At 40.6% G+C, this 27,932-nt stretch overlaps 2 protein-coding genes across 2 annotated transcripts; both read right to left on the bottom strand.

Moving 5' to 3' along the window:
• On the bottom strand, window positions 1-17,437 carry LOC134001907 (uncharacterized). The gene is made up of 10 exons (XM_062441091.1): window positions 17,308-17,437; window positions 8,723-9,171; window positions 7,801-8,620; window positions 6,224-6,286; window positions 5,746-5,841; window positions 4,987-5,082; window positions 3,729-3,845; window positions 3,047-3,280; window positions 2,106-2,455; window positions 1-1,730 (listed from the first exon to the last, which is right to left on the bottom strand). The coding sequence occupies exons 1-10, from the start codon at window positions 17,435-17,437 to the stop codon at window positions 1,230-1,232; spliced, it is 2,856 nt and encodes a 951-aa protein (XP_062297075.1). The 3' UTR covers window positions 1-1,229.
• Window positions 17,438-18,224: 787 nt separating this feature from the next.
• LOC133988068 (transcription factor AP-4-like) lies at window positions 18,225-27,733 on the bottom strand. The gene is made up of 7 exons (XM_062427606.1): window positions 27,428-27,733; window positions 24,843-25,008; window positions 24,483-24,581; window positions 22,313-22,483; window positions 21,564-21,710; window positions 21,263-21,433; window positions 18,225-21,152 (listed from the first exon to the last, which is right to left on the bottom strand). The coding sequence occupies exons 1-7, from the start codon at window positions 27,514-27,516 to the stop codon at window positions 20,997-20,999; spliced, it is 999 nt and encodes a 332-aa protein (XP_062283590.1). The 5' UTR covers window positions 27,517-27,733; the 3' UTR covers window positions 18,225-20,996.
• Window positions 27,734-27,932: the final 199 nt, after the last annotated feature.

Below are 27,932 nucleotides of genomic sequence, written 5' to 3'. Positions count from 1 at the left end.
AACGTTTTCGCGGTTTACTCGAAAGAAATCACACAAAAGAGGAACAATTACAAACAGACCCAAAAGAACACAGAAGATTACATTTTTAAAGAAAATACCCTATGTGGCATGCAGCCAGGTCGAGGTAAAACTAGCAATAGTTCAGAGGGCTGAAAAGGCCACACCGGCATTAAGTTTACTTGGATAGAAATCTCCAATTAAATGATGGAGATTGTACTCAGTCAATTCAGCCCCAGCACAGCACTGATATGGCAAAATATGACTTGTTTCAATGATGAAAAGAGTATAGAACAATACAAAGAAAAATTACAGTACAGTGTAGTGACACATTGGCTGAATGTGTTTGAACTACTGCTAAAATAAACACAAGAGCACCATTCTGTCCTGCACTGATTTTGAGGATATTAACATGGCGATTAGGTGGATAGAGAGTAAAAACACAGCACAGCAGATTTGACTGAATCAGACATAAGAGTGGCATGCATGTAGTTTCTCTGGAAGAGGAGTCACTGCCAGCATCTTTCTCTGAAGATGTGAATAAATAATGTACAAACTTGAAAACTGGGAGAAACAAGAAAAACAACTGTGCTCTGATTTCATTCACTTATCATAAGAGATTATGTAGAAAAGAGAGGTCCTTTTTTATTCTAATTTCCATCTTTTGGATATATTTTCTGCTGCAGACTCATAGCAAGTTTAGTCAGACAGCAATGCAACTTTTTATTTACACTTTCTAGCAAACTGCAGTCAAATATGCAACTCATTTTTATTGTTATTTTTTTAAAGACTTAAGTACCAGATACCGAGGGTGTCATTCAGGACCATGTGTAGTAATAAATTGTTTTAGATTAATTTATTATCTGAAAATCAATTGAAAATCAATATTTCAGTGTTTTACAACTTTATTCTAAGACTATTTGAACTATTCTGATGGAGTAAATTATTTTCATTGTGTATTTCATGCAGAAAAAAACAGGCACTATGAATAGTATTGGTTCCGTTGGATAGTATTTTTTAAGTACAATCGGACCCAGGTCTGCTTGGTACATCTTTGAGCATTTTCTATTCTCTTTATCTCTCAGTTCCCCCATATCACAGTCCTGAGAATAACAGCAGTGGGGATTATTTCAGGAACGCCTCTGGCTGCTGCTGCTGCCGTCGCCGCCATCTGCCTCCTCTGTTCTTCCTCCTGCACCATTCCCCTCCATCTCACTGCCTCCTCCTCCAGCTCACTGCTTCCTCCAGCGGTTTTTGGGTTTTTCCTCACACCCAGGACCCTCGCAGGTGCCAGGGAGTGGGGGTGGAGGTGTAGGGGCGGCCTTCGCAGGGGCAGGTGTGTCCACGGCCTTGCTGACGCTGCTGAGCAGAGCTGGCAGCTCATGTGAGATGGCCTTCTCTATCCTGTCTAGCAGGCAGCCACCAGACCAGCTGCAGTGGTAGGAGAGCTGCTTGAAGCTGGACACTGGGTTCACTCCGAAGAAGTCCTGGTAAGCCTCCTTGTCAGGCAGATCGAACTTGCTGACGTTGGTCTTGGCCAGAATGGATTTGAAGATGTAGTATTTGTCCGGATCAGTGACAATGTCGTGGAACACTTCGTAGGGGTCGCTAAACCAGCCCAGCTTGTCATAGTAGGTCTGGAGGTAGCGGTCCACAAGGAGGGCATGGATGCGCACACGGATACCATGCTGGCGGATGAAAGCAATCTTGTTCTCTATCTGGTTCTCGATCACCTGCAGGGGAGAAAACAGAGAAATGAGAAAGGACAGGAGGAGAGAAAAAAGATAAATACACAGAAGAGGGAGACAGAAAATCTGAATGATGGGAATATAGAGAAGTTTACTGTTTCTCCGGCTCTGAAAATGCACAGTCATTAAGACTTGGGTAGCATCCTCACATCAAGTGCTTCTTACACAAAGATAAATCAGAGATGTGTATGGTAAGCTGTTCATGACTTTAGTCACAATAAAGCCTCTCAAATCTTAAAAATTATTATCAATCATTTGAGAATGTGGTAAGAGTGAACATGACTGGTGCTTAACGGAGCAATTTCCACATGGAGTGTGTCTAAACTCAAGGAATCATATTGTCAATGAAAATTAGTTTACCATGTTGAGGTCCTCCAGCAGAGAGGTCTCCTCCTTCATGAAGAGTTGTCGACTGGTGTCTGCAGTGTAGTCCTGAGGCCAGAAGGAGCTGACATAGACGCGAGGAGGCTCTGTGACATTGATCAGGGGTGCCATGCTCCAGAACAGGGCTCCATAGACCCTCATCAGGTTCTGGGTAGAGAGACTATCAGCCTTGTTGAGGATGAGGCGGATCTGGGACTCACGGCCCTTCATCTGCCTGAAGAGCATCTCCAGCTCTCCACCCACGTCCAGTTTGGTGGGGTCGAACACCAGGAAGATCAGATCGGCCCGATCGATGAACCACTGGCACACCTCGCTGTAGGGGTAACCTGAGAGAGGGAGGGGATTCATTTTATGAAAATGTTCCTGCCATGTGAAATGTCCCAAAGCAACATGATGGGCTCGAAAAAAATACTGAACTTTTCAAGTATTATTGTAACAAAAGCACAGGTTAGCTCATGGTTAAAATTTGTTTCACTGTTCATTACACTACAAGGAAACCTTCCCTTTAAAGTCAATTTCTCACATACAGTGTTGTAACTCAACAGACACAATTCTGTTAAAATACATAGTAAATAAACCTGACTCACTGTGCAACTTAAATATTTAATCGATTCCTTATTGCAGTTGTGGTATGTGTGTTTTTGTCTCTGTGTGTGTTTATGAGTGCCTATGATAATGACGCCATACAAACAAGCTAATCTAATATGGTACTTATGTCTGTTGCTGATGTCTGTTGCCTCCACAGATTTCAGTAATTGATTGATTAATTGAGCTACATAAGTGTCTGTGTAAGCCTGTGGGAAATCTTGGTAAAACACGGTAGAGTACAATTTTGGCATGACAGTGGGGAAAAAAGTAAAATTAATATTTTGTACCTGCAGCTGTGATATGAACTTAATTCCATTAGTAATGCTCACCTCTCTCCTGCTGCTTGCGGTTCTCGATGACACCAGGTGTATCCACAAAGGTGACCCTCTCCAGCAGCTTGTGGGGCATCTCGATGCCCACCAGCCGCTCCAAAAAGCCTTGGCCAAACTTCTCCAGCGGGGACAAGGACCGTGAGCTGTCAGCCGCCATAACAATGCCTTCTATGGACCGAAACTTCTCGCCATGCATTATGACGGTGTACTCAGAGGTGGTTGGTTCAGCACCTGGTGGAAAGACGAGGATGGAATGATTTAACAGGGAACAATTTATGGACTTAGTTAAATCTTTATTTCATGATTTGTGATTGTAAAGCAACACTTTAAACTTTACCTTAAAAATAATCCTCAATTCGCATGTTAACTAATGTATAGTTAATGTTACTATTAATAAATAAGTACAGCTTATGATAATGAAGATATAAATCATGATTAGTAGATGTTATAGATCATTATTACATATTTCAAGATTAACAAGCACATTTATTGCAATATTTCACTTAAGTAGTGGTCATCACAGAAGAGTGGGTAACCCTATATAAACCTTATATATAACTGTAATTGGATTGTTATCACTACTTTGGATTATTATGACTACTTTTGAATAATGCCTTTGTCACTTATAAGCTACCTCACAAACAATCAAATTATTTTTTATTTATTTATCAGCGTGAACCTGTGTAGAGTTCTTGCGAGGTGCCGTGAAGACCCAGCAGGTAGTTGATCATGGAGGACTTGCCGACACTCCATGGTCCAAGGAACAAAACCATTGGTTTAGAGGTGACCTCCCCATCTGCAGTGGGGACATAGCAAGAGAGGGATTGAGAGAGGAGGAACACAGAAAATCTGCTTCACAAAAATAAAACTGTGCAGGATCATTAAGCTTTTTATTATTTAAGGAGGACGTGTTTTTTTAATCTCTTTGTCCATTCAATACTTTGTACAGAACAAAATATATGTAAAAGGGATGGATAGAATGATACACATTTTTTGCATGAACATTCATACTCTGCTGAGGATGATCACTAAAAATGTCTTTTGATCTCTAGATCAAAGTTTGTTCTTGTACACAGGAAATATAAAAGGAAATGTGCAGGCAATAATCAAATGTGCAATCAACTACACAACTACATAAATATATTAGCTCTCCGCTAGTGCCACCCTCAGGACACAATATTAAACTTAAGGAAAGGCATTATTTAATGGATGGAAACTGCAATGTTATTGTTAAGAACATTCATGGTCCAAAAAAGAACATGTCCTTTTGGATTTAATGAAACACACAGTGATGCATATATTGATGTTAAAAACACCAACATTAAACATCCTCATTGTGTACATGTCCTTCTATTCTGCACCACAAGGGGTCCCAGAGTCACATGTCACAGCATGAAGTCTTCATCCGGCTCCTTAGCATAAATTATACTCCCTGCCCTCAAGTGCCATGGAACAAAGTTGCAGGGAGGCTGGCCCACACAATGTTTCCCTTAATTATCAGCAAACAGAGTCCTTATTGTGCTTCTCTGAGTGCCTGGTTTGAACAACTTCAGGTCGGGCTTCGTTTCATCTTAACTGGGACTTTAGTTACGTCTTATTCTTTCTGTGCAGCTACAGTTTCATAAAACATGTGCTACCACATGTGCTGTGTGGTTAACTGTGGTGAACTGATACAGGTGGTTAAAGCTAGTGAGTGGGTATGGTGCCTTTCTGTTGGATTTCCAATAAGTCAGTTATGGTTTTAGGTATATCAGATGATTAATGCCATTGGTGCCAAAGTTGTGGTGTCTTACTCATGTGCCCAACAAGATGCATCATTACAGTCTAATTTATGCGAACTGAATTGCAGTTGAAGTCATAAACAGATGATTTTGTGGTTGCTGGGTTCTGTAGAGCCTATTTCAGACAGTGCATGTGATACAAATGCAATGTTTTACCTGTGACTTCATGCTGCCTGAGCTCATTGTACTTGTAGGCTTGCTCCACTGGCTTGATGGCCTTGTGGTAGATGTTCAACAGCTTCTTCATTGCAGCTAGAGAAAGAAAGAGAGAGAGTGTGTAATGGCGCCATTTTAGACAGGATTTTTATTAATGCTCTTGCTATCATTACTGATTGCAACAATTGCTTTGGCAGTGTGTGATGAATTGCCCTCGTAAAGTTTATTGAATTGAGCCGAGGTGATTAAGAGACCGGCTTTTCTGTAGAACTTTTCTGAAATTAACCGGTCTGATTTAAGAGAACAGAGAGGCCTTCATGCAAAGGACAGAGTTATACATTTACACTGATTAATCACCTGCCTCGAGACATGTCTGCACACACACGCACACTCAGTTCATGCACTCACACAGTATACACACTCGCACATGAAAGCCCCAGGATCTAGACATCATGAAACAATTTCGAGAATAGTTTCAGCCCCCAAAATTGACTCAAACTTCCTTTAGTTCACATGCAAACACATCTGTTTTTCTTTTTCCATTGACAAAGTAGCTGTAAACATTGTGCTGTATTTTCATTTCAAGCTCTCCACACAGACCTTCCACAGCAAAGACCCAGTTTTTGATCAAGAGGATTAACTGTCAGGAATGTGTATGCATGTTTGGATATATATGTGCTGTGGTAGTTGGTGGGTTTAAATTGTACCCTTTCACTGCAAGCATGATGTCAGTAATTTTGAGATGTCTTTGTCCCTTACCTGAGTACTCTTCTGAGGGTTCAGCAACACCCAGTCTCAGTGTGTCCTCAATGTGGGAGCGGTCTCTCAGTGTCTGGCCTTTTGCCTCATCGCCACCTGCTGATTGGAGGAACAGACTCTCAGTCGACTGGTGAGTTATAAACCTTAAGACTGCCAAATGTGGTAAATTACTCTTAATGCTCTGACAAAGAAGGCATTGAAAACCAATTAGCAGTGTTCTATAGTGTACAATGACTGATACTGATCATGTTTTATATCTGAAGTCAACCACATTGTCTTATCTGTTGACAAAGACAATTCATGAAAATTCAGTTGACATGGTTATAGAGAAAAATGTGATTCCCAGGTGGATGACTTCCTGAGCTGTGAGTGACCAGACCATCTGAGTTGAGTACAGGCCCCACTGTTATATCATGCTGTTGTCCTATGTATCTGTCTATTCCTTTCCTCTGCTATTTCGGTCTGTTTATTTCTGTACCAGAGGTTGTTGCTAATTCCCCTTTAGCTACACTCAGTGTCATATTCAGGGGGCTTGGCATGCCTGAGAGAAAAAGAGAGGAAATGAGAAAGATAAAGATCTTTGCTGTCATTTTATGACCCATCTCAGCTAAATCCGCACCGCATTGCCAAATATATTTTTTCATAAGGTTCCATAAGGCATACTTTATGAAGATTTTAGTTGTAAGTAATGGTTTTCAAAAAAAAATCTTTTGTCAAACTCTCTCCTTATAAATGACCAATTAATGACCCACATTGAGCATTAAATGTTTAATTGATCATTAATAAAGCTGTCTCTTTTCAAATAGAAGAAGAAAGTTATGTGATCACAAAAAAAAGCTGATATTGAACTAGATGGAATTCAGCAGAAAAAATAACTTTTTGTATCCTACTTGTCAATATACAAAATATGTGTGTGTATATATATATGTGTGTGTATAGTCATCATTGATAAAACAACAAATCTAATGGTGGCTTAAGACTTGTCAGAGAGGACTGTCTTCAGCCCCCATTATCTGTAAATAGCAGGAAAATCTGTCAAATTCAGTTAAAAATCTGACATTTCCACATCATCTTCTTCAGGCTCAAAGTCCCTCATCAATTTGCTTATAGTCCGCAGATATAACCAGACCGTTGTTTTAGCAATGCTATACTGACCATATATAATTATTTCTCAGTCTCTTTAATAGAATACAACCCAACAACAAAAATACAGGAAATGTGTATGCAGTATTAAAAAAAAATAAAAATAAAACCGCTTCTATTGGCTAAAGTAGAAGATATTTAGTGTGACCTCCCCTTATACTTGAGCAATAGCAGGAACCTGGCTCTCTTAAACCTAAATGGAATGGAACCTTAATTTATAATAATAATTAATAATTAATGTTAAAATGTGTGTACATAGTTCCTGTATTTTCTGTTTGCATGATGGTGGTGGCCTAAGACTTTTGCGCAGTACTGTATATATAGTTTTTGTTTAGTTCTTCTGTAAGTAAGTTACATTCCTCTGAGGAATGTGAAATTAATTTGGACAGCATTAAATTACCAGCTAACTTCTAGTTTGGTGGTATCAAGCATGCAGACAGACACAACACACTGAAATCAATCGAGGGGATCATACACTTAAAAAGTGATGTGCCTACATTAAAAATCTAGAAAAAATTAGACTACACACTATGTTTTTATCAACCTGTTAAAAAATACAACACACGTTACAACCTTTCACACTCACATGTGTGCAATGAATAAGGTAATGCTGAGGAAATGAGAGATGGGAAACTCTTTTGAGACTCAGCCATCACCTTTTATAGCAGGTGTCAACACGTAGTCACCAGATAGTGGCATGCTTCTTAAATTACTGAAGCTGTGACTATGGAGAGAGATTTAGTCTAATATGATCCCAACCTTGCCTATGTGTAGATGCTCAGGCTGTCAGCTAGGCAAGATATAGGCCTCCAACATCAGGAAGAATTAAGTTACCTCCCAGCTACAGCTTTACTCCTGAGATGACAGGAGATGCACAAGTACTTCATAGTATTGGTATTTTTCTTTCTGTACCTTTGGACTGTTCAGGCTCCTCTGCTGCCACCTCCTCCACTGTCGCTTCCTCAACATCAACAGGTGTCTCTTCCACCACAGGAGCCTCCTCCACTGTTTTTTCCATGGGTACGTCTTCCACAGCCACCTCCTCAACAGACTCTGATGTGTCTGCCTTTATCTCAGCCTCTGGAATCACCTCTGCCTCTGAAATGACTGATTCTAGTTCTGCAACCTCTTCTAACTCAGGCTCTGCAGCCAGCTCTGGTTCTGCAGCCACCTCTGGTTCAGCCTCAGGTTCTGCTTCAGGTTCTGAAATCACCTCTGGTTCAGCCTCAGGTTCTGCTTCAGGTTCTGAAATCACCTCTGGTTCAGCCTCAGGTACTGCTTCATGCTCTGCAGCCACCTCTGGTTCAGCCTCAGGTTCTGCTTCAAGCTCTGCAGCCACCTCTTGTTCAGCTTCAGGTTCTGCTTCAGGCTCTACAGCCACCTCTTGTTCAGCCTCAGGTTCTGCTTCAGGCTCTACAGCCACCTCTTGTTCAGCCTCAGGTTCTGCTTCAGGCTCTACAGCCACCTCTGGTTCAGCCTCAGGTTCTGCTTCAGGCTCTACAGCCACCTCTGGTTCAGCCTCAGGTTCTGCTTCAGGCTCTGCAGCCACCTCTGGTTCAGCCTCAGGTTCTGCAGCGACCTCTGCCTCCACAGGTTCAGACTCAGTTTCAGGAACCTCTGCTGGTTCTGCTTCTAATTCTGTTTTGACCACTGCAGCCTCTTCCTCCTCTACATCTTCAGCAATGTTAGCGTCCTCCTCAACAGCAGGCTCTTCCTCTTCTGTGTCATCTCCCTGAGGTACGTCCTCTTCTTCTTCCTCCTCATGAGGCAATTCCTCATTTACTTCCTCTCCTCCTTCCTCTATGTTCTCCTCCTCTCCCTCTGCCTCTACTACCTTCTCCTCCTTTTCAGATGATGCAACCTCCTCAGCTACTTCTTCCTCCTCTACACTTTGACCCTCCTCCACAGGCTCTGCATCAGCTACTTCATCAGAAATCTCCTCTCCTTCTACATCCTTCTCCTGGGAGTCTGCCTCTTCCTGTTCTTCTTCACTTGTCACCTCAACAGTGGGAGCATCCTCTTCAGCAGCAACTGCTTCCTCCTCCACCTCCTCTTCATGCTCTGAACGCAATGCTGGCTCTTCAGTGGCAGCACCTAAAGCTGACGGGGGTGTGCAGGGCTGACACATGGCCCTCTCTGGGGCCGGGGTGTCGTTGGAGGAGCTCTGGCTCGTGTTCTCCTCTGTTGTGTCACATCCACAGGAGAAGAGGTCTCCCTCTGGCTGCTGGAGCTGCAGGCGCACCAAAGGCTCCTCATCATGGATGGAGGACTCTGCCAAGAGATCTATGAGGTGAGGAGAAGAGAGAATGCGTTTAGATGAGGTTGAGGTCAGAGGATGCAAATTGTAATACACAAAAGTGACAATCAACTGACATCATACATCATCTCATACATGCTAATATAGCATAAAGCATAAAATGTTTTGCCTTGTTAACAAGTGGAGCTCTTATTTGGCTTATTGTGAGGCCTTTGATGGTTGTCTTAAAAGCAATATGCATAATCATCTGTATATTCCCTATAGAAATGCTCTTCTGACCAATCAGATAACATGCAATCAAATGTTAATTTAATTCAACTACACTTCTGCTGACCTGTCACTTTTGTGTTTTATGTCAGTGCATGACCAGTGATTAGTCAATGATTAAGTACAGAGCAGGTCAAATGTTCAGCACTTTCCAGATTTAAGACTCAGATTTAAGACTCAGATTTCATCTCCTTGAATGGTGACAAGAGGACTATTTGAGGTGCTCATATAGTGGACAGTTGCAGTGGGCTAGTTGTTTAGAGAATCTAAAAGAGGAAGCTGAGTTGACAGGATGGACTGCATCTATTTACTGTCATTGTATACAGTACATTAATTACTGTAGTCACGTTTCTGTTCATCCATAGTAATTTTATTAATGTAATAATTACACATAATTATGACATATTTTCGCTCTTTGTAAAATCTTACATTAGACTTATAACTTCCTTTGACACTCAGTGTCCCAACTCTGTGGGAAAACCCCTTCCATTAAAAGCCATTTGACTCTGTCTCCATGAAAATTGTGTGCATTAAGTTTTGATAAGTTAGTGACAAAGTTGATTGCTATTTTGATTTGAGTACTTGGTGTCATCTTCATGTCTATTAATATGGTAGGTCTTCTCAAGAGCAAAGCCAAAGATTGTTTGAGTGTTTCTCTCAGATCAATTAAAGACAGTAGCAGACATTTTCATGAACAAATTGCTAGCACTCAGCAATATATAGCAAACAACAGTTAGTATGGCTTCAAAACAATCATATCTAAGCCGGGTACTCCCTCTCTGTTACACCTCCCTCCACATGCATGTACATGAGATACTCCACAATGTACAAAGAGCACAAGGCCATGACCTCTATTTAATTTTAACTGCCTGTAAGGTTGTCAGACTGAGGAACACACAGCGGTACACAGTGTGATATTAGTAGGGCAGCTAAATGTATGTCTACAGTTCATATTACAAGATGGGGGTTAGTGTGGAAGAGGAGGACTAATGGCTGACGGCAGCTGTCGCTAGAAGTTTACATGTTCGTAAGGCTTCTGGATATTTGCCCATAATGAGGAACCAGGCTAATGCTAAAGGAAGAAGCTAACATATGTGATGGTAGTTTTAATGTATTATATGAGTTACTTTGTGAAGTGTTCAACCTGCAACATCTACATCAATTAGTCATGTACACTTTCCACAATGACCTTTGACACAGATACAGATTTGAGGTCATATATTGTAGATTATTGTAGTGTGATCAGTTTCTTGTCATAGCAGTAAAAGCACAGCTGTTATTAATGACATAAATGATGGCTCCTTGTTATGGTGCTACAGTGTTACAGTTACAGCATTACAGTTTTAGGGTCCTGTGGGAGAACTGTGCCATTGTTAATGTCATTAGTAACACCTGCTGCTTTTTGTGCTATGACTGTTCAAAATGCCTGTCGTAAAAGGATCCATAGTGGGAGCATAAAAACTGATGATCATGCCATTAAAGGATAGGCTCAAAATTTTTCAAGTTTGTTTTAAAACAATAGTCAGGTGCCTATATGAACATTGAAACAGGATTTGCTAGCTGTAATCATTCCTCTGTTCATACTGGCCATTTAAAGGTCCCTTCCTAATCCGCTTTTAAATGCATTAAATGATTGGGAGATAAAATCCCCCATCAAGTCCTAGTCCTCCAAATTAAACAACCACATAGGTTGTTTGACTATACACTACAGAATGAACCATAGGAGTATTTTCTAATCAGCTATAACTGGCAGGACATCATTTGTCTGTTTCCAAAACTGTTACACATCACTGTTAAAAAATAATGGTGTTTTTTGGTGTGATAATGTGGTTACGGTCTGGTTAGGTTTAGACACAAAAAACACTTGGTTAGAGTTAATAGTTTGGGTAAAATGATCACTTGAAACATGATTTTGGTTTAAGTTACTCCTTCCTCAAAGTTAGGCAACCTTTGTCATCATATCAACACCATGACAATTTTAGGTTAATTAAATAAAAAAAAAATACTGTACTAACTTGTGATTAGAAACAGAAGGCGAACAGCAGTGTCCTGCAGCAACATACATTAAGACCACTTTTGGCAAGTAAGGATCTAGCCATCCACCCAAATTTATGGCCTATATATTGACGTCATCTAACTGCGTGTGCCACTTCTCTGGGTCATACTCAAAAGTGACTGTTGGTCAGTTTTGGTGACTAACGTTACATCCCTATGCATTCAGTGGTCCTAAATGATGCAAGCAGGACTTCATGTTCTCTCCCTCTCCATCACTGATCCATGACAATTTCATTTTCCTATTTTAAGACCCTGAATCACATTTAGTGCTCATGATGTTGCTTGTCACCTCTTGTATCTGGAAGCTTTGTGCACTTATCACCTCCTGAGGGGGATTGTCAGCATTAGTGACCAGAGAACATCAAGCTCATATTTTCAGAGCAACCACACTGCATGCAATCATATGTGAATTCAATTTTGGTCAACATTTTTTTCTGCATTGTGCTATTAGCTGTTATCTGCCAACAGTGACAATCAAATCATCTTTTTGCAAGTCTTGTCTGGCAGATCACTGGGTATAATAATACAAACCAGTGGATATCTAGTGTTTGGCCTGGCCATCACTGATTACAATGGTAATGCATTCTAATTGGCTAAAATACAGTGGCCCTGAGGTGTAAAACACTTGATGAAATGAAAAATACCCCACAAAAACAAAACACATCTCATTGGTTGATGTGTTTTCTAAAATGTTATGCTTTTACATTTCTCAATGATTTTGTTATGTTTTCGGATTTGTCAGTGTTTACAAGAAGGTTGCTGTGTATTTAGATTTTTTTAATGCGTTTTTACTGAAATGTTGTGTTTTGCACTTCAGCACCACCATGTGGTGGTAAAGATTCATCTGACTTCAGCTGATTGGGAAGAAGCCTGAGAACCTGTTCCCAACCCCCTAAAAATACAAAATACATTTACTTGGAGAAACAAATCTCCCAGGTTCCTTCACAATGACAAAGGCATCCTTAATAATAATGGACTAGTGCCTCTTTGGTAATAAGGAAATGTATATAATGCTGGATTCAATTAAAATAAACAAAATAAAGCCAGCAGGTTATCGTTAGGCAAGCAAACATTTTTGTACGAATAGCACTAGATATAACCAAATGCAAGTAACCTTATTGAAAGGTGTGTCACTGTATTCTCTCAAACAGGGTCCCAGAATGCTCAAAATTACCCTCAATCAGAAAAGCAAAAGATAGCAAAAAGTCTCAAAAGGGCCTAAAACACATACAAGTTTCTGACTGACAATATCTGCTAAATCGAGGTCTGCAGTAGGTCGGGGAAGGATAAAAAAGTAATGAGTGGGCAATTTCCAACCTCTCTTTAGCCCCAAAGAGAGGACATTGTCACACCCTGATTGGCCAAGAGGGGAATGCCCCGGCCCTGTTTTCAGATATTATTTAGCAGCCCAGCCCAACACCCTTCACCACAGGTGATCTGAATAACCCTTCAGTCAGCTCAGAGGAATTTCTACATTCAACTACAATGAATTGGGAAAGAGAAATACCAGCAAGTACCTAAGAATGGGTCACTGCTACAACCATACTAAAGAGTCCAAGCCCCGAATCAAAATCTTGCAAAGGTCTACTGATATTTATCAAACAAGATTTGTTTTTTGAAGTGTCCTTTTAACAGCAGTTTCAGGGCAATAGTGAGTTGATGTGAGAAAGAGAAACTACCACTGACTATTAAATAACAGTCACATATTCCCTTGCTGTCACTGGCAAAGGTCGAGGTATGAGACTTGCCTGTCCAACCTCTGGCATTCAGTGTGGACCGGGATGTGTAAAATGTGTCTTGGCCAGACTTAAGTGTACCGTAGGTGTCAGTAATTGAGTGAAACAAATAAGTGAGGGAGGAGGGGCAGGGTGGGGGGGTAGCGAGGGGTAACCTGAGGAGGGCGCTTGGATGCTGCCCTGATGGAACCACAGAGGTTTGGACGCTGCCCACAGACAGTGTTGAAGCATTGTCTGTCGTGACATGAACAGAAGCAGCAGCCAAGATCCTGAAGTGCCAAAGGTACTTGACATTACATAACAAGGTCAGTTCCAAATGACCATAGACTGGTTTGTTTATGTTATATTGAAAAGGATACATAAAGGGTAATAAAATAAAAAGAGCACACAACACGTACATGTGTACAGCTGTTTGCATGTATCATGTAAACCCATGTAAAGGCCTCTGCTGAGTTTGCGGGCCACTTCATGCTGCATGCCTTTAAGAGAGTTATGAAGATAAAGTGGAGAGATAATTTTCTGCTGCTGAGCTGGTCCGCAGCAGTGGTCAAATTAAATTAAAGTTAACATAGTTAGGACGATGGTGGAACATATTAGTGACAGAAGAGAATAATAAAGTCAGATCATATTTTCTTCAGATTACCATTATACAGAGGGAACATGTTAGTTCGGGGAATCAAAGAGTTCTTATTAGAAGTTTTTTTGTTTTTAGCTTTTTCCCACAAGGCTCTGCATACCAGTCAAACTGTTCTCTTGTCATTCTTGGACACTCAAGGATGCACATTCATGGCAGGTGTAGTATGCACATTCATAGAAGTGAAGTATAACCTGGACCCCAGTGGATTCCCTGTTGACGCCCAGAGGTATAGTCACTAATCTGGTGACAACTTTTAGTGAGCAAAAGTAATTTCAGATTGTTTTTTTTTGCCCTGCTAACAGTGTTGTCCAGACTGAAATGTCTCAACAACTACTGGATGGAATGCCATTAAATTTAGTCACACATGGTCCTCAGAGGATACTAATCCTAATGACCTTTGTGATACCATGACTCTCTCTGTACTTCTACCATGAAACTGATATTGTTTTGCTTTAAATGATATGTCTTGACCTACGAAAGGATTTCTATTAAAGCTGATATGAATATGCACCCAAGATGAACTGTAATAACTTTGAGCGTCCCATCATTTTTCATGTATTGTCATCTTCAGATTAAATTTTCATTTTAGCTGATGACCATATACCTGCAAATCATTTTCATTAGGCTCAGTTGTATGTTTTGTTTTGTCCTAATTAGTGTGCTAACATGTTAAACTAAGATGGTGAACATGGTAAACATGCTGCCTGCTACATTTTAGCAGCGATTCTGGTACATTCAATACATATTGACACAAAATGAACCTCTGGACTGAACCGACAGTCTGCAGCATCTGTTGGCCATACTTAACATTTTTGTGTTTTTAAGGAATGTTTGTAGATTGTTCTTTTTAAAACACAACACTCATATATTATCATTTTATAAAGTTAATATGTTGAATATGCCATGAAACAAAATCATCCCATCACACATAGTCATTGTCATGATATTAATAATTATATGGATTGGAGCAACTTTAAAATTAGATATTTGATGGTATTGCAACGCTCCTATTATAATGTTGCCTCAAGAACATTCAAGAACCAGTGTGCTACAGTGTACAGTTGCTACAGCTGAGTGTGCATATATTTTGCCGCTTTCTGCCACTATGTACTTGTCATTTCTAGGGTTTCCTTACTCCCAGGATCCTTCTGCTGCTGCTCTGAAGCCTGGGCAGAGCACAGTGCCATGGGGACAGAGAGCGACAGGTGCCTGGGTGCTGTATGGTACCCCCCAGAGACAGAAATAGTCCCACAATGAGTCAGAGGGTGAAAAGAAGGAGGGATAATTCCATTCCTATTTTCAGGAAGTGTGACGCTCTTTTCTTCCCTGTGATTGTCATGAGGCTGGCCTACAAGTCCACTGCACTGTTGCTCACACTCCCCACAACAGTGTGCAGGTGGCAGAGCATGACTCAGACTCTTTTCAAAGACCAAAGACCAAGTAAATGCATCAGCGGCACTAATGTGAGCATACAAGGCACAATGAATGATCAGTTCATTCAGCAAAATTTTAAGACACGAACAGGAATATGCAAATAGTGATAGTTTTGATCACATTTTTAAAACATTCTGCATCTTTCTCAGCATGATGACGATATGACTTCTATTGTTGAATTTGTCAATCTACACAACCGGTTTGAACCTTTATTTTTTTACCACTTCCTCAGCACTACATCTTTGTTGGTACAGCATGGAAAAGAATGTTCAGTGCACTGTGTCAACAGTACTTTACATAGGCAGACATGACAACGATAAACAATAATCCTGATAGGCAATGAAGGGCTGCATGTAACACAATGCAAGATGCAGGAATGACAGATTACAAGCGCCATTCACTGCTGTGAGGGAAAAGACGCAGTCAAAATTATCACAATCACCTTGCTGAGAAACCTGCCATATTCCCCTATCTTATCTCATTATGCAATTTGTGTCAAATCTCACCTTTCATTAAAAAGTAAAAGACTAATAATAATAATACAGAGAGGAAGGGCACTGCCATGTCAGCTTTGTCGCTACTAAACTTTTCATAGAACTCTTATTATCTAGTCATGTAACTCTAAACAGCTCAACTGTTCGACTACTGCACTCTGGTCCTAGAACGCACTCTGCTCTACTCTCTAATGCCTCTTTTAGCTGGGACATCCCCTGGACCTGGACCCTGCTGCCTGGAATGACATATTATCAACTCTGCAGACAGATCAGAGCAGAGACAGACAGGAGTGAAGAGGCTTTAATGGGACATTAAACACACTGCTCTGATTTTAGCTGCAGACATGGAGTCTATCAGCACTCATGGATGTCTTTTTTAGATTATTTTGTTTGCATGTAACATCAAGCAAGGAATCTGTATCCATATGTATGTGATGAAGATATGTGCGCATTCCCAGGAGTGTTAAAGAGATGCATATCAGTCCACAGCATTGGTGACCACAGTATCTGGTGACGACTTTGTCTGACTGATGCCTGACACCTGACTACGGCTGCATGTGGAGGCCAAAATGAACCAGTGCAAGGACAGACAAGGGTATCCTATGCCTCGACATCAACTGAGCATGACAAGTCAGCAACTGCAAAACTTGAATAAAACAAGTAAATTAATGTATAAACCACTATAGTTCACAGTGGATTTCTGATTCGCTCATTTAAAAAAACATCAATTTGATGAAGAATGAGGGTAAAACATCAAGTGTCTCTAAAATGTCAAACTCGTCACTTAAGCACTGACTGACCAAACAACATGTGAGCAGCTGTGAAAAGACAATCAAACCGAAATAGATCCAGTAGGGGAAACTAATCATTTCAGCCAGTTTTTTTTCTTTGGCTGCAGTAGAGAATGCGCCTTTGTAGTGAGTCCAAGTCACTCAGTCAGTGCTGTCACTGTGTTTCTCTCCAGAGTGGTGGGAATAAGCAGCAGGCAGGACAGTTTCCATCAGCTGGTGTCACACCTCATCCCTGACATTTCCATGTGCAACCGCAAAGCTCCCCACTGCACCACGTAACATACTGCAACACTTTTCCTGCCTGATTAACTGAGTTTACATATACTGTGGTTTACACAGATGTCCGTTAAAATTACATACAAATTTCCAATGGGAAACAGAGAAGAGGGGGTTTTGTGTGAGGGAATGCAAGCTGTATGACACAACTAAAAGACTTCGGCATTTCTTACTACCTCACACCAGTAGAAAGCTTGAGAAATGTAGTCACAGTTAAAATGTGCAATCACTTTCAACCATAAAAGCATTTAGTTGTGCATTTACACACATTATGTAAAGAAATTTGACACTTAAGAAATGGAGCTTTCCATTTTTCTTCGTTATTGAACTAAGAAGTCATTGTCACATCCACTCTAAGTCTCATCAAGACATACATCAAATCCTCATCAATACCTGCTTAAAGAACTCCCAGAGAATCAAAATGCATCCAACAACAAACTGAAATGTTGCACACCAAAACCGTTGGCCATACCTGCAGCAGACAGAGCCAGCAGAGACAGCAAACAGCACACAGACACAAGAGACTTCATTTTGGCTGCCAGGGGCCTTCTCCTCATCCCCCCCAGATATATATACTGATCCGGCTGAAGGTCAGAGGGCATGCCAGGGGAGGCGGGGCACAGCAACTGCACCCATATCAGCCATTATGTGTCCGAACAGCTGCCTGGTCCAATCGGAAATGTTGAGAGGAGATGGAAGTGGGAAGAGATTGGCTGATTCTTGTAGTTTTAACATTAATCCCATAAAAAGTGCCTCAGTTAAGAGTATTCAAAAATCTTTTAACTCCTAAAACCATGAATGCACTTAGTGCTACAGCTGCAATGATTAGTCATTTGAGAGACAATACTATAATCAATTGGAAAGTATTTTAATTAGTGAACAGAAATTCTAATCATTTGATGTTTGTGTTTTTATACATTGCAAGTTAAATATTTTTCACTGTTGGTCAGACAGAATAAGACCTTTTAAAGATGTCCCCTTGGGCTGTGGAAAATGACAGTAGGCATTTTTCACTATTATGTGACGTTATTGATAAAACAATTAATCGATAATCAAAATAATTAGCATTAGCCCTACTAATTTCTACTGTAGAGCATGCATATGTTAAAGCTGAAGGTCTCTAGTAACTGCATGTCAACTAAAAAGATCAAAATGAGGCCTGTGTTCCACCTGTGTTTATCAAAAATGTGATCAGGCTGCAAAGCAACTCCTCTGCTGCTGCCAAAGTTGGAGTCGCTCAATATCACCACCTGGTGGACAGAAGGGGTCATATGATGTACAATTGAAAAGGAGGCAACGGGGTGTAATAAAAAAAGTACAAATTTTATTTTTTTACTCTTTACAAAGGCCTGTTTACCCAAGTTTTTTTTATAAACAAAATATAACAGCTTCTCATCGACCTGGACTGATGAAAAAAACAACAAAAAAACATAATTCACACAAAAATATAAAAAAGATGCTTGTCACCAAAAATGGAAAACAGAACAAGAAAGACAGATGGAAAGACAGGAAAGCAGAACACAATAAACAGTTGTTAATTGTGTCACAGCAAAAAGAGCTTACAAAAATAATAAATGGAGAAAAAAAAAATCTTCCTCATCATTGATTCAGGCAGTACAGAACAGCAAGTGCTTCATATCAAATATCTCAAAATCCACCAAAAGACAACAGTGCTGCAACACAATGTACAGAAACATTATGGGGGGGAAGCTTCTCCTTGACCAATAAAAAAACCTCCGCCAAAGTACAGATCAATTAGTTTGACTTCAGGCTGTGGTTTTAACATTTGCCAGTAAAAACACCCGACCCTTCAACAAAGTTTCACAAACAAACTATGACAATCTGCCCCTCCCCAACCCTCCCCCCTTGTTTGGCATGAAATACTAGTCTAACCAGATATAAAACTGATGTCAGTGAGTGAAAAGTGTCCACACATCTCACACAAGATAGTTTCACACTGAACCCATTAGTCACGTATTCATGAAGAAAAAAAAACCCCATAAAAAAATAAACAAAATGTCAAAATGAAAGCCTGCTTTAGACAAGAGAAAACAGTAATTAGTAAAATGCATTCAATTGGCAACAGAACATATAAGTTCAAAAGACAGATACAAATCCAAAGACATGGAATGTTTACAGCATCAAGTCAGCATATCCAATCGAGTATGACAGGAGAGAGGCTCGGAGGAGGGATTTCCAGTCAAATTCCCGAGACAAATGTAAGCATCGTAACATGAGGTGGACAGACTTGGTGTGTTTTATTGAGACGGGCGGAGATCTGCAATTCAGTTTGGAGCATGTCCAGAGTACTGATTTAGCACTTTTTGTAGCATTTGATGAATGGAAAATGTACAGCAACGTCAGCCTACTTTTTCAACTCAATCCACTCATCCTTCTGAAAAATGTCTTAATCCAACCTTTTTTTTTTAACATTAAGTTTGGGTTGAAGGTAATGTGTATGTTCTGAGGGTCATTTATAGTGAGTATCGCAATATGAAACGGCAGAAATATCGCTGCCACGTGTAACCAAACAGAACTCCTTCCTGCTCCCCTACACTCAAAGCAATTCCAACATGTGGAAATGACTCATTTCATTTCCCTGAAAAAAAATTCAGACGCACGTAAGAAACGTGATCAACTGTGAAGTCACGTCCAGAGTTTTGGCCTCGGCTCACTGCTAGTCAGCAGAGTACCAGGTTGACAAAGAGCACCTTGCAAGTAGACACTACATTCTTTGATACAAGCATGTCAAGTTTCATACATATACTGTAGGTGTAATGTACACACCTATCAACGGTGCATAGATAACTTCACCTCATGTATAAATGACGCCAACATATGTTCTGAAGATGGAATTGCATAAATACCAAAAACTCTAGTGCATAGTCACTGAAATCAACAAAGTAAGACCAGGAGAGTCTTAGGAGGAAAACCGGAAGCCTTTGTGTTAACTGTCAATCATCTCAATCTGTTTCAGATTTGAACATCAGTCAATCTTCTCATATTTTTTTGCAAGGATTCATTTTGATTCACTCAAATTGTCTAAGATTGATCAAAAATGAACATCAGCCATTAACAACGTGCTGGTAAATGTTTGATTTCAGGTAACGAACCAACATTTGGTTCTTTTAAGTTAACAGTGGATTAAAAAAACAAAGGGGTCTACTTTAGTCGCCTTAAATCCACCCCAAGGCCTCCGGTTCCTTGTGAAAACCTCACAAACCTCTGATTTTAAGTTGCTAATCTCAATAGAAGAAAATGTTCACCTTCAACATTCAGTAACCCTGACAGAAAGTATGACAAAACAAAAAAAAACTAAACAAAAACATGAAAAACATTGAAGCTAAAAGTTAATAAATGTCAATTGTTCAACAGCATATTTTTAAGGGCTTTATCAGATGTAAGGAAACAACCTTTCAAGTAAAATCGGACATTGTTTCATTCAATGTCAATACTCAGATTAATTAAGTTTGAATTTTTTCCAAACTTTTTAATTTAGGAATGCGCTTCAGTTGTACTTTTAGTTGGGTTTCACGGCTATTTCTTGCCCATAGAACATCACCTGGCTAACTGAAGGACATAAACAAACAAACAAACAAAAAAAAGAAATTAAGACTGGGGAAGAAATAACTGCAACTCCATTTCCCTTTTCAGAACCAAAAAAGTCAAGAGCTGCTTGCTTATTGTGTTGTTACATTCAAACTCTCCATTAAACTGACATCTACGAATTTATAGCACAAATAATACTGTCAGCGCGCCAGTGACGACAGGTAACTGTGATACTGTGACTGTATGTAGCACTTATAAACATGCATGAGGGACGCATGAAGGACGGACTGATGTGGATAGCTTTTACGTGAGAAAACCCCTCAAGTTTTCAAGTAGTCACGGACATTGAAAACCAGCCTTTAGGAATCCTGCTGGGTTTCTTCTGCACGCTGACCATCCTATGTTTTCGATCTTCGGAGATTTATTTATTTTTTTACAGTACAAGACTGACACAGAGCTTAACTACTGGATTTAGGAGTTTGGATAATGCCAAAGAAAGGTTTTTTGTTTTTTTTTTTTGTTTTTTTTAAAAAGTAGTCAAGCTCCTGGAGGGAATCTTACAGTGAGTAGGTGTTTTAAGTGTTTGTGTGTGTATGCGAGTTCATGGGACGATCAGTTCATTGAGCAGTCCTCTCCCTCCGTGTCTGTGTCTGTGTCTGAGCAGGCGGTGTCCATGGCGACGTGGGCGGGGCTGACGATGACGGCTCGTCTCTGCTCCTCCTCGGCACTTGCTCTCCTCTCCTGAGTGCGTTCGATGTGCTGGATTGCCTGAAGAGGAGAGGACGAAAAAAACTCTTGAGGGCTGCTGCAAATATTCGGCTGACTGAGGAGCTCGATCTCAGTGAGGATTCTGTACATGAAGTAAAACAAACACATACCTGCACAATGGTGTCCAGGTTCTGTCTGGACGTGGACACAGTGCTGGTCTGGACAGACGGGCTCATGGTCACCACGGTGACGTGGTGGTGGGGTTGCTGGGTTAGTGTCGGAGCCGGGACGATGACTGTTGGGTGGTGTGTTGGGGCAGGGGGAGTGGGAGGAGCCAGCACCTGGAGGACAGACAAAATATTATTAAAATACAAACAGAGACGTGATTTATTACTTTCAAGGCTGCATTGCATATCAGCATATGACTATGATAAGAGAGAGAGTGTGTGTGTGTGTGTGTGTGTTTCTGACCTGTGGACTGTGTGTCTGCCTGTCAGCGGCGTGGATCTGCTGCAGCCTTAACAACGTCTTGCTCTGGATGAGCGCCTGCTCCTCCTCCACCTGCTGGGTGATCACCTTCAGACGCTCTGGGTGCAGTTGGCCGTCCAGAGAGCGCATCTGCACACAAACAAAGGGCAGAAAATTCTAATTGAACAACAACGAATTACTGCCTCACTCAGTTTACATTCTTTACAAATATTTAACTCATGCGTGTCCCCTGATGTTTACTTTCTATCAGTCGACTGTTTGAGTTCCTGTTTGTCTTAACCTGCTGTTCAGGTAGATCCAGGATGTGAGCTTATCAGAAAATGGCTGGTGTACAGGTAACTTTCACCACCACCAGCTACCCCCACGTTAAATGACTGATCGTGTGGAGGACCTTAAATGGTAAGTAAAACATAAAAGTTAGTTCTCAGTATTTTGTTATTTAGTATCCACTGTGACAAGAAGACCATTGCATAGTGTGGAGATATGGATACCTTTTTTTTAGTGTGGAAAGGACAATTACTTCTTACTATAATAGCATTTCCATCAGAGACTAAGAGGCTTGAATGTCTGAGAATCATACAGAGTTATTGTCAGCATTTTTGTCAAATCTATTGACTGCTGACATAAATGTTACAAACTTTTTGAGAGCAATTAAACTGATACTGAAACTGAAAAAGCAGAGGCAGATGAAGGACTATTTTCACGAGCACTGACTCCTGTTTCTGTCTCACCTGCTCTTCCAGCTGCATACGAGCAGAACGCTCCCTGTCCAGTTGCTGCCGTAGCTCTAACATCTCCCTCCGTACCTCCTCCACCTTCTCCTCCTCCAGGGTGTCTGGAGACCCGATCCCTTCATCCTTCTCCTCTGCCCGCCTCCTCTTTGGTGACGACCCACTGAACTCCTGCAGTGACATGGGGAGGCCACGGAAAGTTAAACATACAACAGTGAACGCGCATATTACACAAGTGAATCTTGGAGGCACTCCAAAACCTGACCAGGACAGTGTTTTTCTTTTTCAGTAATGTAAAAACGTGTGGCCTGTTCCAGAAACAAACTTTCATAAACTCTGACTTCAAACCTGAACTCTGAGTTAACTCAGATGAGAGAAACTGAAGCTCAGATTATTTGAGTTAGATGATCAACTCTGGGTGAAGTGTGTGTAGTGAAAGACAAAAAAAAGCCATATGGAAGTCTAATACTATAGTATAATTCACCATGGCAACTGGCAAATAAAGGCAGAACCTCTGAATCAAGGGGAGTTATACACAAATATTAATGTGTACGAATGTCAACTATGCATATTTGAAAACAAAGCAGCAGCAGTGACAGAATCCTGAGTTATATTTAGTGTAGTTCCATTATTCATCATTTACCAGACCTGTTTCAACAGACAGATGAGAGCTGTTTTACTTGTGATTTGCAGTTAAAATGTACACAGGTTGTGAGTGTACATTCTATAATTTACACATGTAATTCCATAAAACATTTATGTTAAAACAAGTTAAGATCACATGAAGACTTTATTCCAAAAACGTACTTTTAAACTGCACATAGTAATATATAATATATTTACCGTCCAGTATGATATGACACTATGATTGGAATGTGTGAGCGACCCAGACAAATACTGTGTGATGACTGATCAGTGTCTAGCTAGCAAGCAAGCTTCATACTAAATTTTTTTTAAACAGACATGATAGTCATGTGCAATAAAAGTGTCAGTGCAGGGGAACTTAACACATGAATATGTAAATAATCTTACTCAAAAAATACACAGCACATGTTTCACTTTGAGCTGAATCTACTGTGTGTAATATTTGAATGTGAGAGCAGAGATCACTGTTCAGAGAAATGACAGATGGTGCATAAAATCTGTAGCATTAATAAAAGGTAATTCTGAGGTAACAAACTGATATTCAGCAGGGATTTGGATCCCTCCCTCTAGATATAAACCTCTGCAGATATATGTGTTTCCAGCTGGACTGTCAACTGTAGCTTTTCAAAGAGGAAATGAAACAGTGTGTTTGACAGCAGCGTCACTGCGTCAGGCTTGGCAGGAGGGGAAGAGATGGAGAGTAAAACTCAATGCTTAAAAAAAAAAAACTCAAAGATTTTCTGGAATGAACCCCTGAACAAACGACTGGCGTGGCAAGAAAATGAAACGCCAGGTAAACCAACAGCATGACAAACAGATCATTGGCATACATTGATTGAGAAGGTACTGCACTTTCTCTGCCAACACTTGCAAGCTGTTCAAATATTAAAAACAGGCTGTATTGATACTTGCATAGGTCGCAGCAGACCTCAAAATTTGAATACCGGATATCTGTTTGTTTCTAGCTCCTTAGAGGAACTCTGCCTCAACAAGAAGCCTTATCATAACATCTAACACATTACCTGCTGCTGTCTGATAATCAAACCTGTGACCTGAACCCTTCAGAACAGGTAAGCACAGCGGCATGGCAAAATGAGGTACAACCGCTGGAAAGCAACTTTTCCATCAAACTACCACTGCCTTCTCTAGTTGTTGTTTTGCATCATAACTTCAGACTTATTCATCACAATAAAGTAAATGTCTTTATTAGCTTATTTCTAAGTAATGTCACGGTAGCATGGGAAAGCATTTGAGAGAGCACATGTATTTGAAATGCTTTACCACACAGCAATAATGCAACTTTTGACAACATGAAGTTTAAAAGGGATGAAGCAGGTTTCAAGCCTTTGTGAGCTGATTTTTGTAATGTACTGAAAAGGAGGAACTCCAACAGCCATCTTGAGGAAGAAAACGATCAAATGTGATACATTAGACGATGGGCTGTAGTAAGCAACTTTAAAAAGTGACTAGAAAAACTTCTGCCACTGATTTTATTTCGGAGTTGAAAAGTGGCATTCAGGTGTACCTGGATGAAGCGTTTGAGCTGGTTGTTCTGTGCCAGAAGCTGTGTCTTTTCTTGTTCCAAGGCGAAGATGTAATCCGATGTCTGCTGCAAGATGGCCGCCTGGTAAGGATCAATAGATAATACATCAATATGAGACCAGCACATGGACGAATAGTGAAACAACAGAACTGTTGCTGAAGCAGAGAAAACTACAACATACACCATGGAACACAAATTTAAATTTCTGCTGTACAATTTAACAACTGTGCCAAACCATTTCTAATCTTGATAATCAAATCAGAGATCATCCAAAAAAAAAAAAAAAAAAAAAACCTGAATAAAAAGCAGCTGTATGTGTAAGTGTTTGCATGCTCACTGCACCTTGCTGAGTTTCTCTCCGTCTGTGTGGGGCAGGAGTGTTTTGAGGGACTGGAAGCCAGCGTTGATGCTCTGCATGCGCCGGCGTTCATTGCTGTTGGCGATCTCGCGGCGGATTCGTCTCTCCTGGTCTTGGGCTGTCTCTGGACTGAGGGGGATATTGGCCAGGCTGAGGGAGAGAGGACAGAGATGGTTGTTTTTCTGTCCATGCAGGTTCTGCGAGCAGTAAGACGGTATTAGGTGCTCTCTGGTGCACATTTCATCCCCCTCTCCTATTCTGAGTTTAAGTTAAAAGTTCTTCTTACTCACTATTTTAATAAACACTTAGCATCACATGCATGTAGATACAATCTCAAAGACAAATCTGAAACTCTAGCCTGGATAAATAAAACCAACACACAGCCACAGTAAACTCTGCAATCGGCTCCAATCTCTAACCGTTTAAACAGGGGAACTTTTAACCTAGGAGACTTAACCAGGCTTTAGTCTTGACCTCTTTGCATTCCAGTCTAGATGGCTGGAGGTCTTTGAGTTTGACTGAACTCTGTTAGTTACAAGCCAGCAATGTCAGCTAAACTAAAAGCTAAAAAAGGAGAGAAAAGATGCCTTTAAAAAAGGCGTCTGGTGTATGTGAAATAAAGTTCTGAGCACTTAAAGTGCTGAATTGCACGCCACAAGTTTATCTCCACATAATGAAAGATGTTTAAGGGGGCTTTAAGAAATAATGTTTTCTTGTGCTATTTAAATGTGCAAATCATGTATTAAAAACAGTGGTGAATTACAGAATGAAAGCTGATCCATTTTAGTTTTATACACATCAAACATAAGACTTCGGTCCATCATCATCCAAGTAATACAATTAAAGTATTTGCTAGTTACATCTAACTTTAAACATGGACTTGTTGCTGAGATTTTAGAGTAAACTGAAGTACAGAGAAACTAACATCTGTTGCACTTTAGCCATGCCTTGTGCTATTGTTATTATTGTATGTTTTATGTGTGCACCATACCATGTGATCATGGTCTTGAGTCAAATCAATGAAATGAAAGTATGTTTGGGGGATAAATGTTTTGCAAAGGAGTAATGATGATCCTGAGAATAATTTCCCTATGGGGACAAGTTGCCTTATCTTAGTTTCTGCCATCACAGTGATTCTGATATAGTAACAAATACACCTTTTATGTTAAATGCTTGTTTTTTTTAGTGTTATTTAAGTATATGTGCATAAAAGTCGACGACATTACTACTAAATAGCCAAACTGGACTTTACAGTTCACATCTGGTCACTTTCATACATTTCATAAAACTGGACTGTACATTATACATTATCTATTTGTCACATTTAATTGTCGCACTTGTCACCATTCCTTTGTCAGTACTGCAGTCCGTATTTATTATCCGTTTTCAAAAAGTGTATTATTTCATTATGTAAAGAGAGTTTATGTTATCCATTTGATTTTACGACTATTTTGTTTATTTTATTTCATTACCTTATTCGTGTTGTTTTTATTCTCCTATACTGTGTTTTTGTGCACAAACAGACAACAAAGACATTCGTTGTATGCTGCACACTTGGCTAATAAACAGACGCTATTTTGTTTTATTATGAATGTGTATATATAGTTGTTATATTACTACTACACATTTCTACCACTGTGTACATGTGTGCGTCTTGTGTGCAATGTTTTACTTCTTCTCACAACACTGCTAAACGAGGGAAATCTATAGTATATTGGACCAGAAACAGCAGAGAGAGTCACGCTGCTGAAGCGTGTCGGTGTTGTTGAAGAGATGAAATCAGCTGTTCGGACCTCCAACATGGCCGCCGGAGGCAGCAGCAGGGCCAGAGAACAATGCTTTCACATGTTAGCATGCGGCTAACACGCCCCACATCTTCATTATAATAACCCCCCATAGTTATTATGCACGCGTACGACGTATTTAACTTACAGACGCTCATGTATGTGAATCCAGACAGGTCAAAACAATCACAGCGCTGCAACTAAACGAGTGCGTTGTGATAAGCTAAGTTAGCCAGGCTAAGCTAACTGTAGCACGGCGCAGGTTGTTATTTAAGCACGCGGACGCTGTGCCCACGACTCCGTTTTAAATACTCATATTTAATACACATACGAGCAAGCTATACATTTATAATAAACATGTGAACACAGAAAGGGTGTGTAAGAAAGTGCGTGTTTGCAAACATGTGATTTGGTGTGTAACTAACAGCGAGGCGGAGAGCACGTTAACTACCACGTGGTTGGTGCTCTACTGGACCGATTTCACCTCACAGATTTACATATATCGGAGCTGAACGGCTGTAAAACGTGCCTTGTATGATCACACGTGTAATTCAGTCGGCGAATGTAACAACAGAGGCCAGACAGTCCGTCTATATCCTCCTGTCCTAAAAAAAAGCAGCAGCTGGCACAACAAGCTGCTAATTTCTACAACCACGCTCTCGCTGCCAACAGCTAGCAATGCTAACTGAAGTGAGGCACCGTCACGCACACACTCGACACACACACACATGAAGAAAAGATTGGTGAAAGCAGTTTCTTATTTGCACAGGTAGCTAGTTACACACCTGCAGAGACCCCCGATAACATCCTTCTCCGTCTTCTTGAACTGCCCTAAAGACGGTATCTTCTCAGTCGGCATCATGAAATATTCCATGCTTTCAAAGCCACCTTGTGAAGTCCCGTGTTTTTTGTTTTTTTTCCCTCCCTCCACTGGTTCTCCTTGATACGTTCTTTTTCCTTTACCGCAGAGTTTCTCGTTATTGTGCTCCTCAATGTCGCATATCCAGTAAACGGCTTCAAAACGGTTAATATCAAGGATAGAGTAGGAAAAATAAAAAGTTGAGGCTGTGTTGCTTTCCACAGCTGATGGGGTTCCCTCCAATGTGTGTGTGTGTGTGTGGCTTCTTGCCTCCGCCTACTACTACGTGTGTGTGTGTGTGTCTGCTGCCTCCGCCTACTGTGTGTGTGTGTGTGTGTGTGCAGCTGATCCGTGTGAGGCGGGAAACAGCTGGTAGGAATCAGAGCCCCCCTTTTCCGGAAAGAAGAACAAACAGAGCAGCAAGTCACTAC

The sequence above is a fragment of the Scomber scombrus genome, chromosome 2 (assembly GCF_963691925.1).
Source record: "Scomber scombrus chromosome 2, fScoSco1.1, whole genome shotgun sequence".
Lineage (NCBI taxonomy): Eukaryota > Metazoa > Chordata > Actinopteri > Scombriformes > Scombridae > Scomber > Scomber scombrus.
The sequence above is the reverse complement of the archived record's forward strand: the minus strand, read 5'-3'. Positions and strand labels throughout refer to the sequence as shown.

Excerpts from the sequence above, each read along its gene's own strand:
- LOC134001907 (XM_062441091.1), bottom strand. The coding sequence starts at position 17,437 with ATGCCCTCTGACCTTCAGCCGGATCAGTATATATATCTGGGGGGGATG. Across the intron at positions 5,842-6,223 it reads GGAATTAGCAACAACCTCTG|GTGGCGATGAGGCAAAAGGC; the intron begins GTACAGAAATAA and ends TCCAATCAGCAG. Across the intron at positions 5,083-5,745 it reads ACCCTCAGAAGAGTACTCAG|CTGCAATGAAGAAGCTGTTG; the intron begins GTAAGGGACAAA and ends TTCTTTCTCTAG.
- LOC133988068 (XM_062427606.1), bottom strand. The coding sequence starts at position 27,516 with ATGGAATATTTCATGATGCCGACTGAGAAGATACCGTCTTTAGGGCAG. Across the intron at positions 24,582-24,842 it reads ACGGAGAGAAACTCAGCAAG|GCGGCCATCTTGCAGCAGAC; the intron begins GTGCAGTGAGCA and ends GATCCTTACCAG. Across the intron at positions 21,153-21,262 it reads ACCTGGACACCATTGTGCAG|GCAATCCAGCACATCGAACG; the intron begins GTATGTGTTTGT and ends TCTCCTCTTCAG.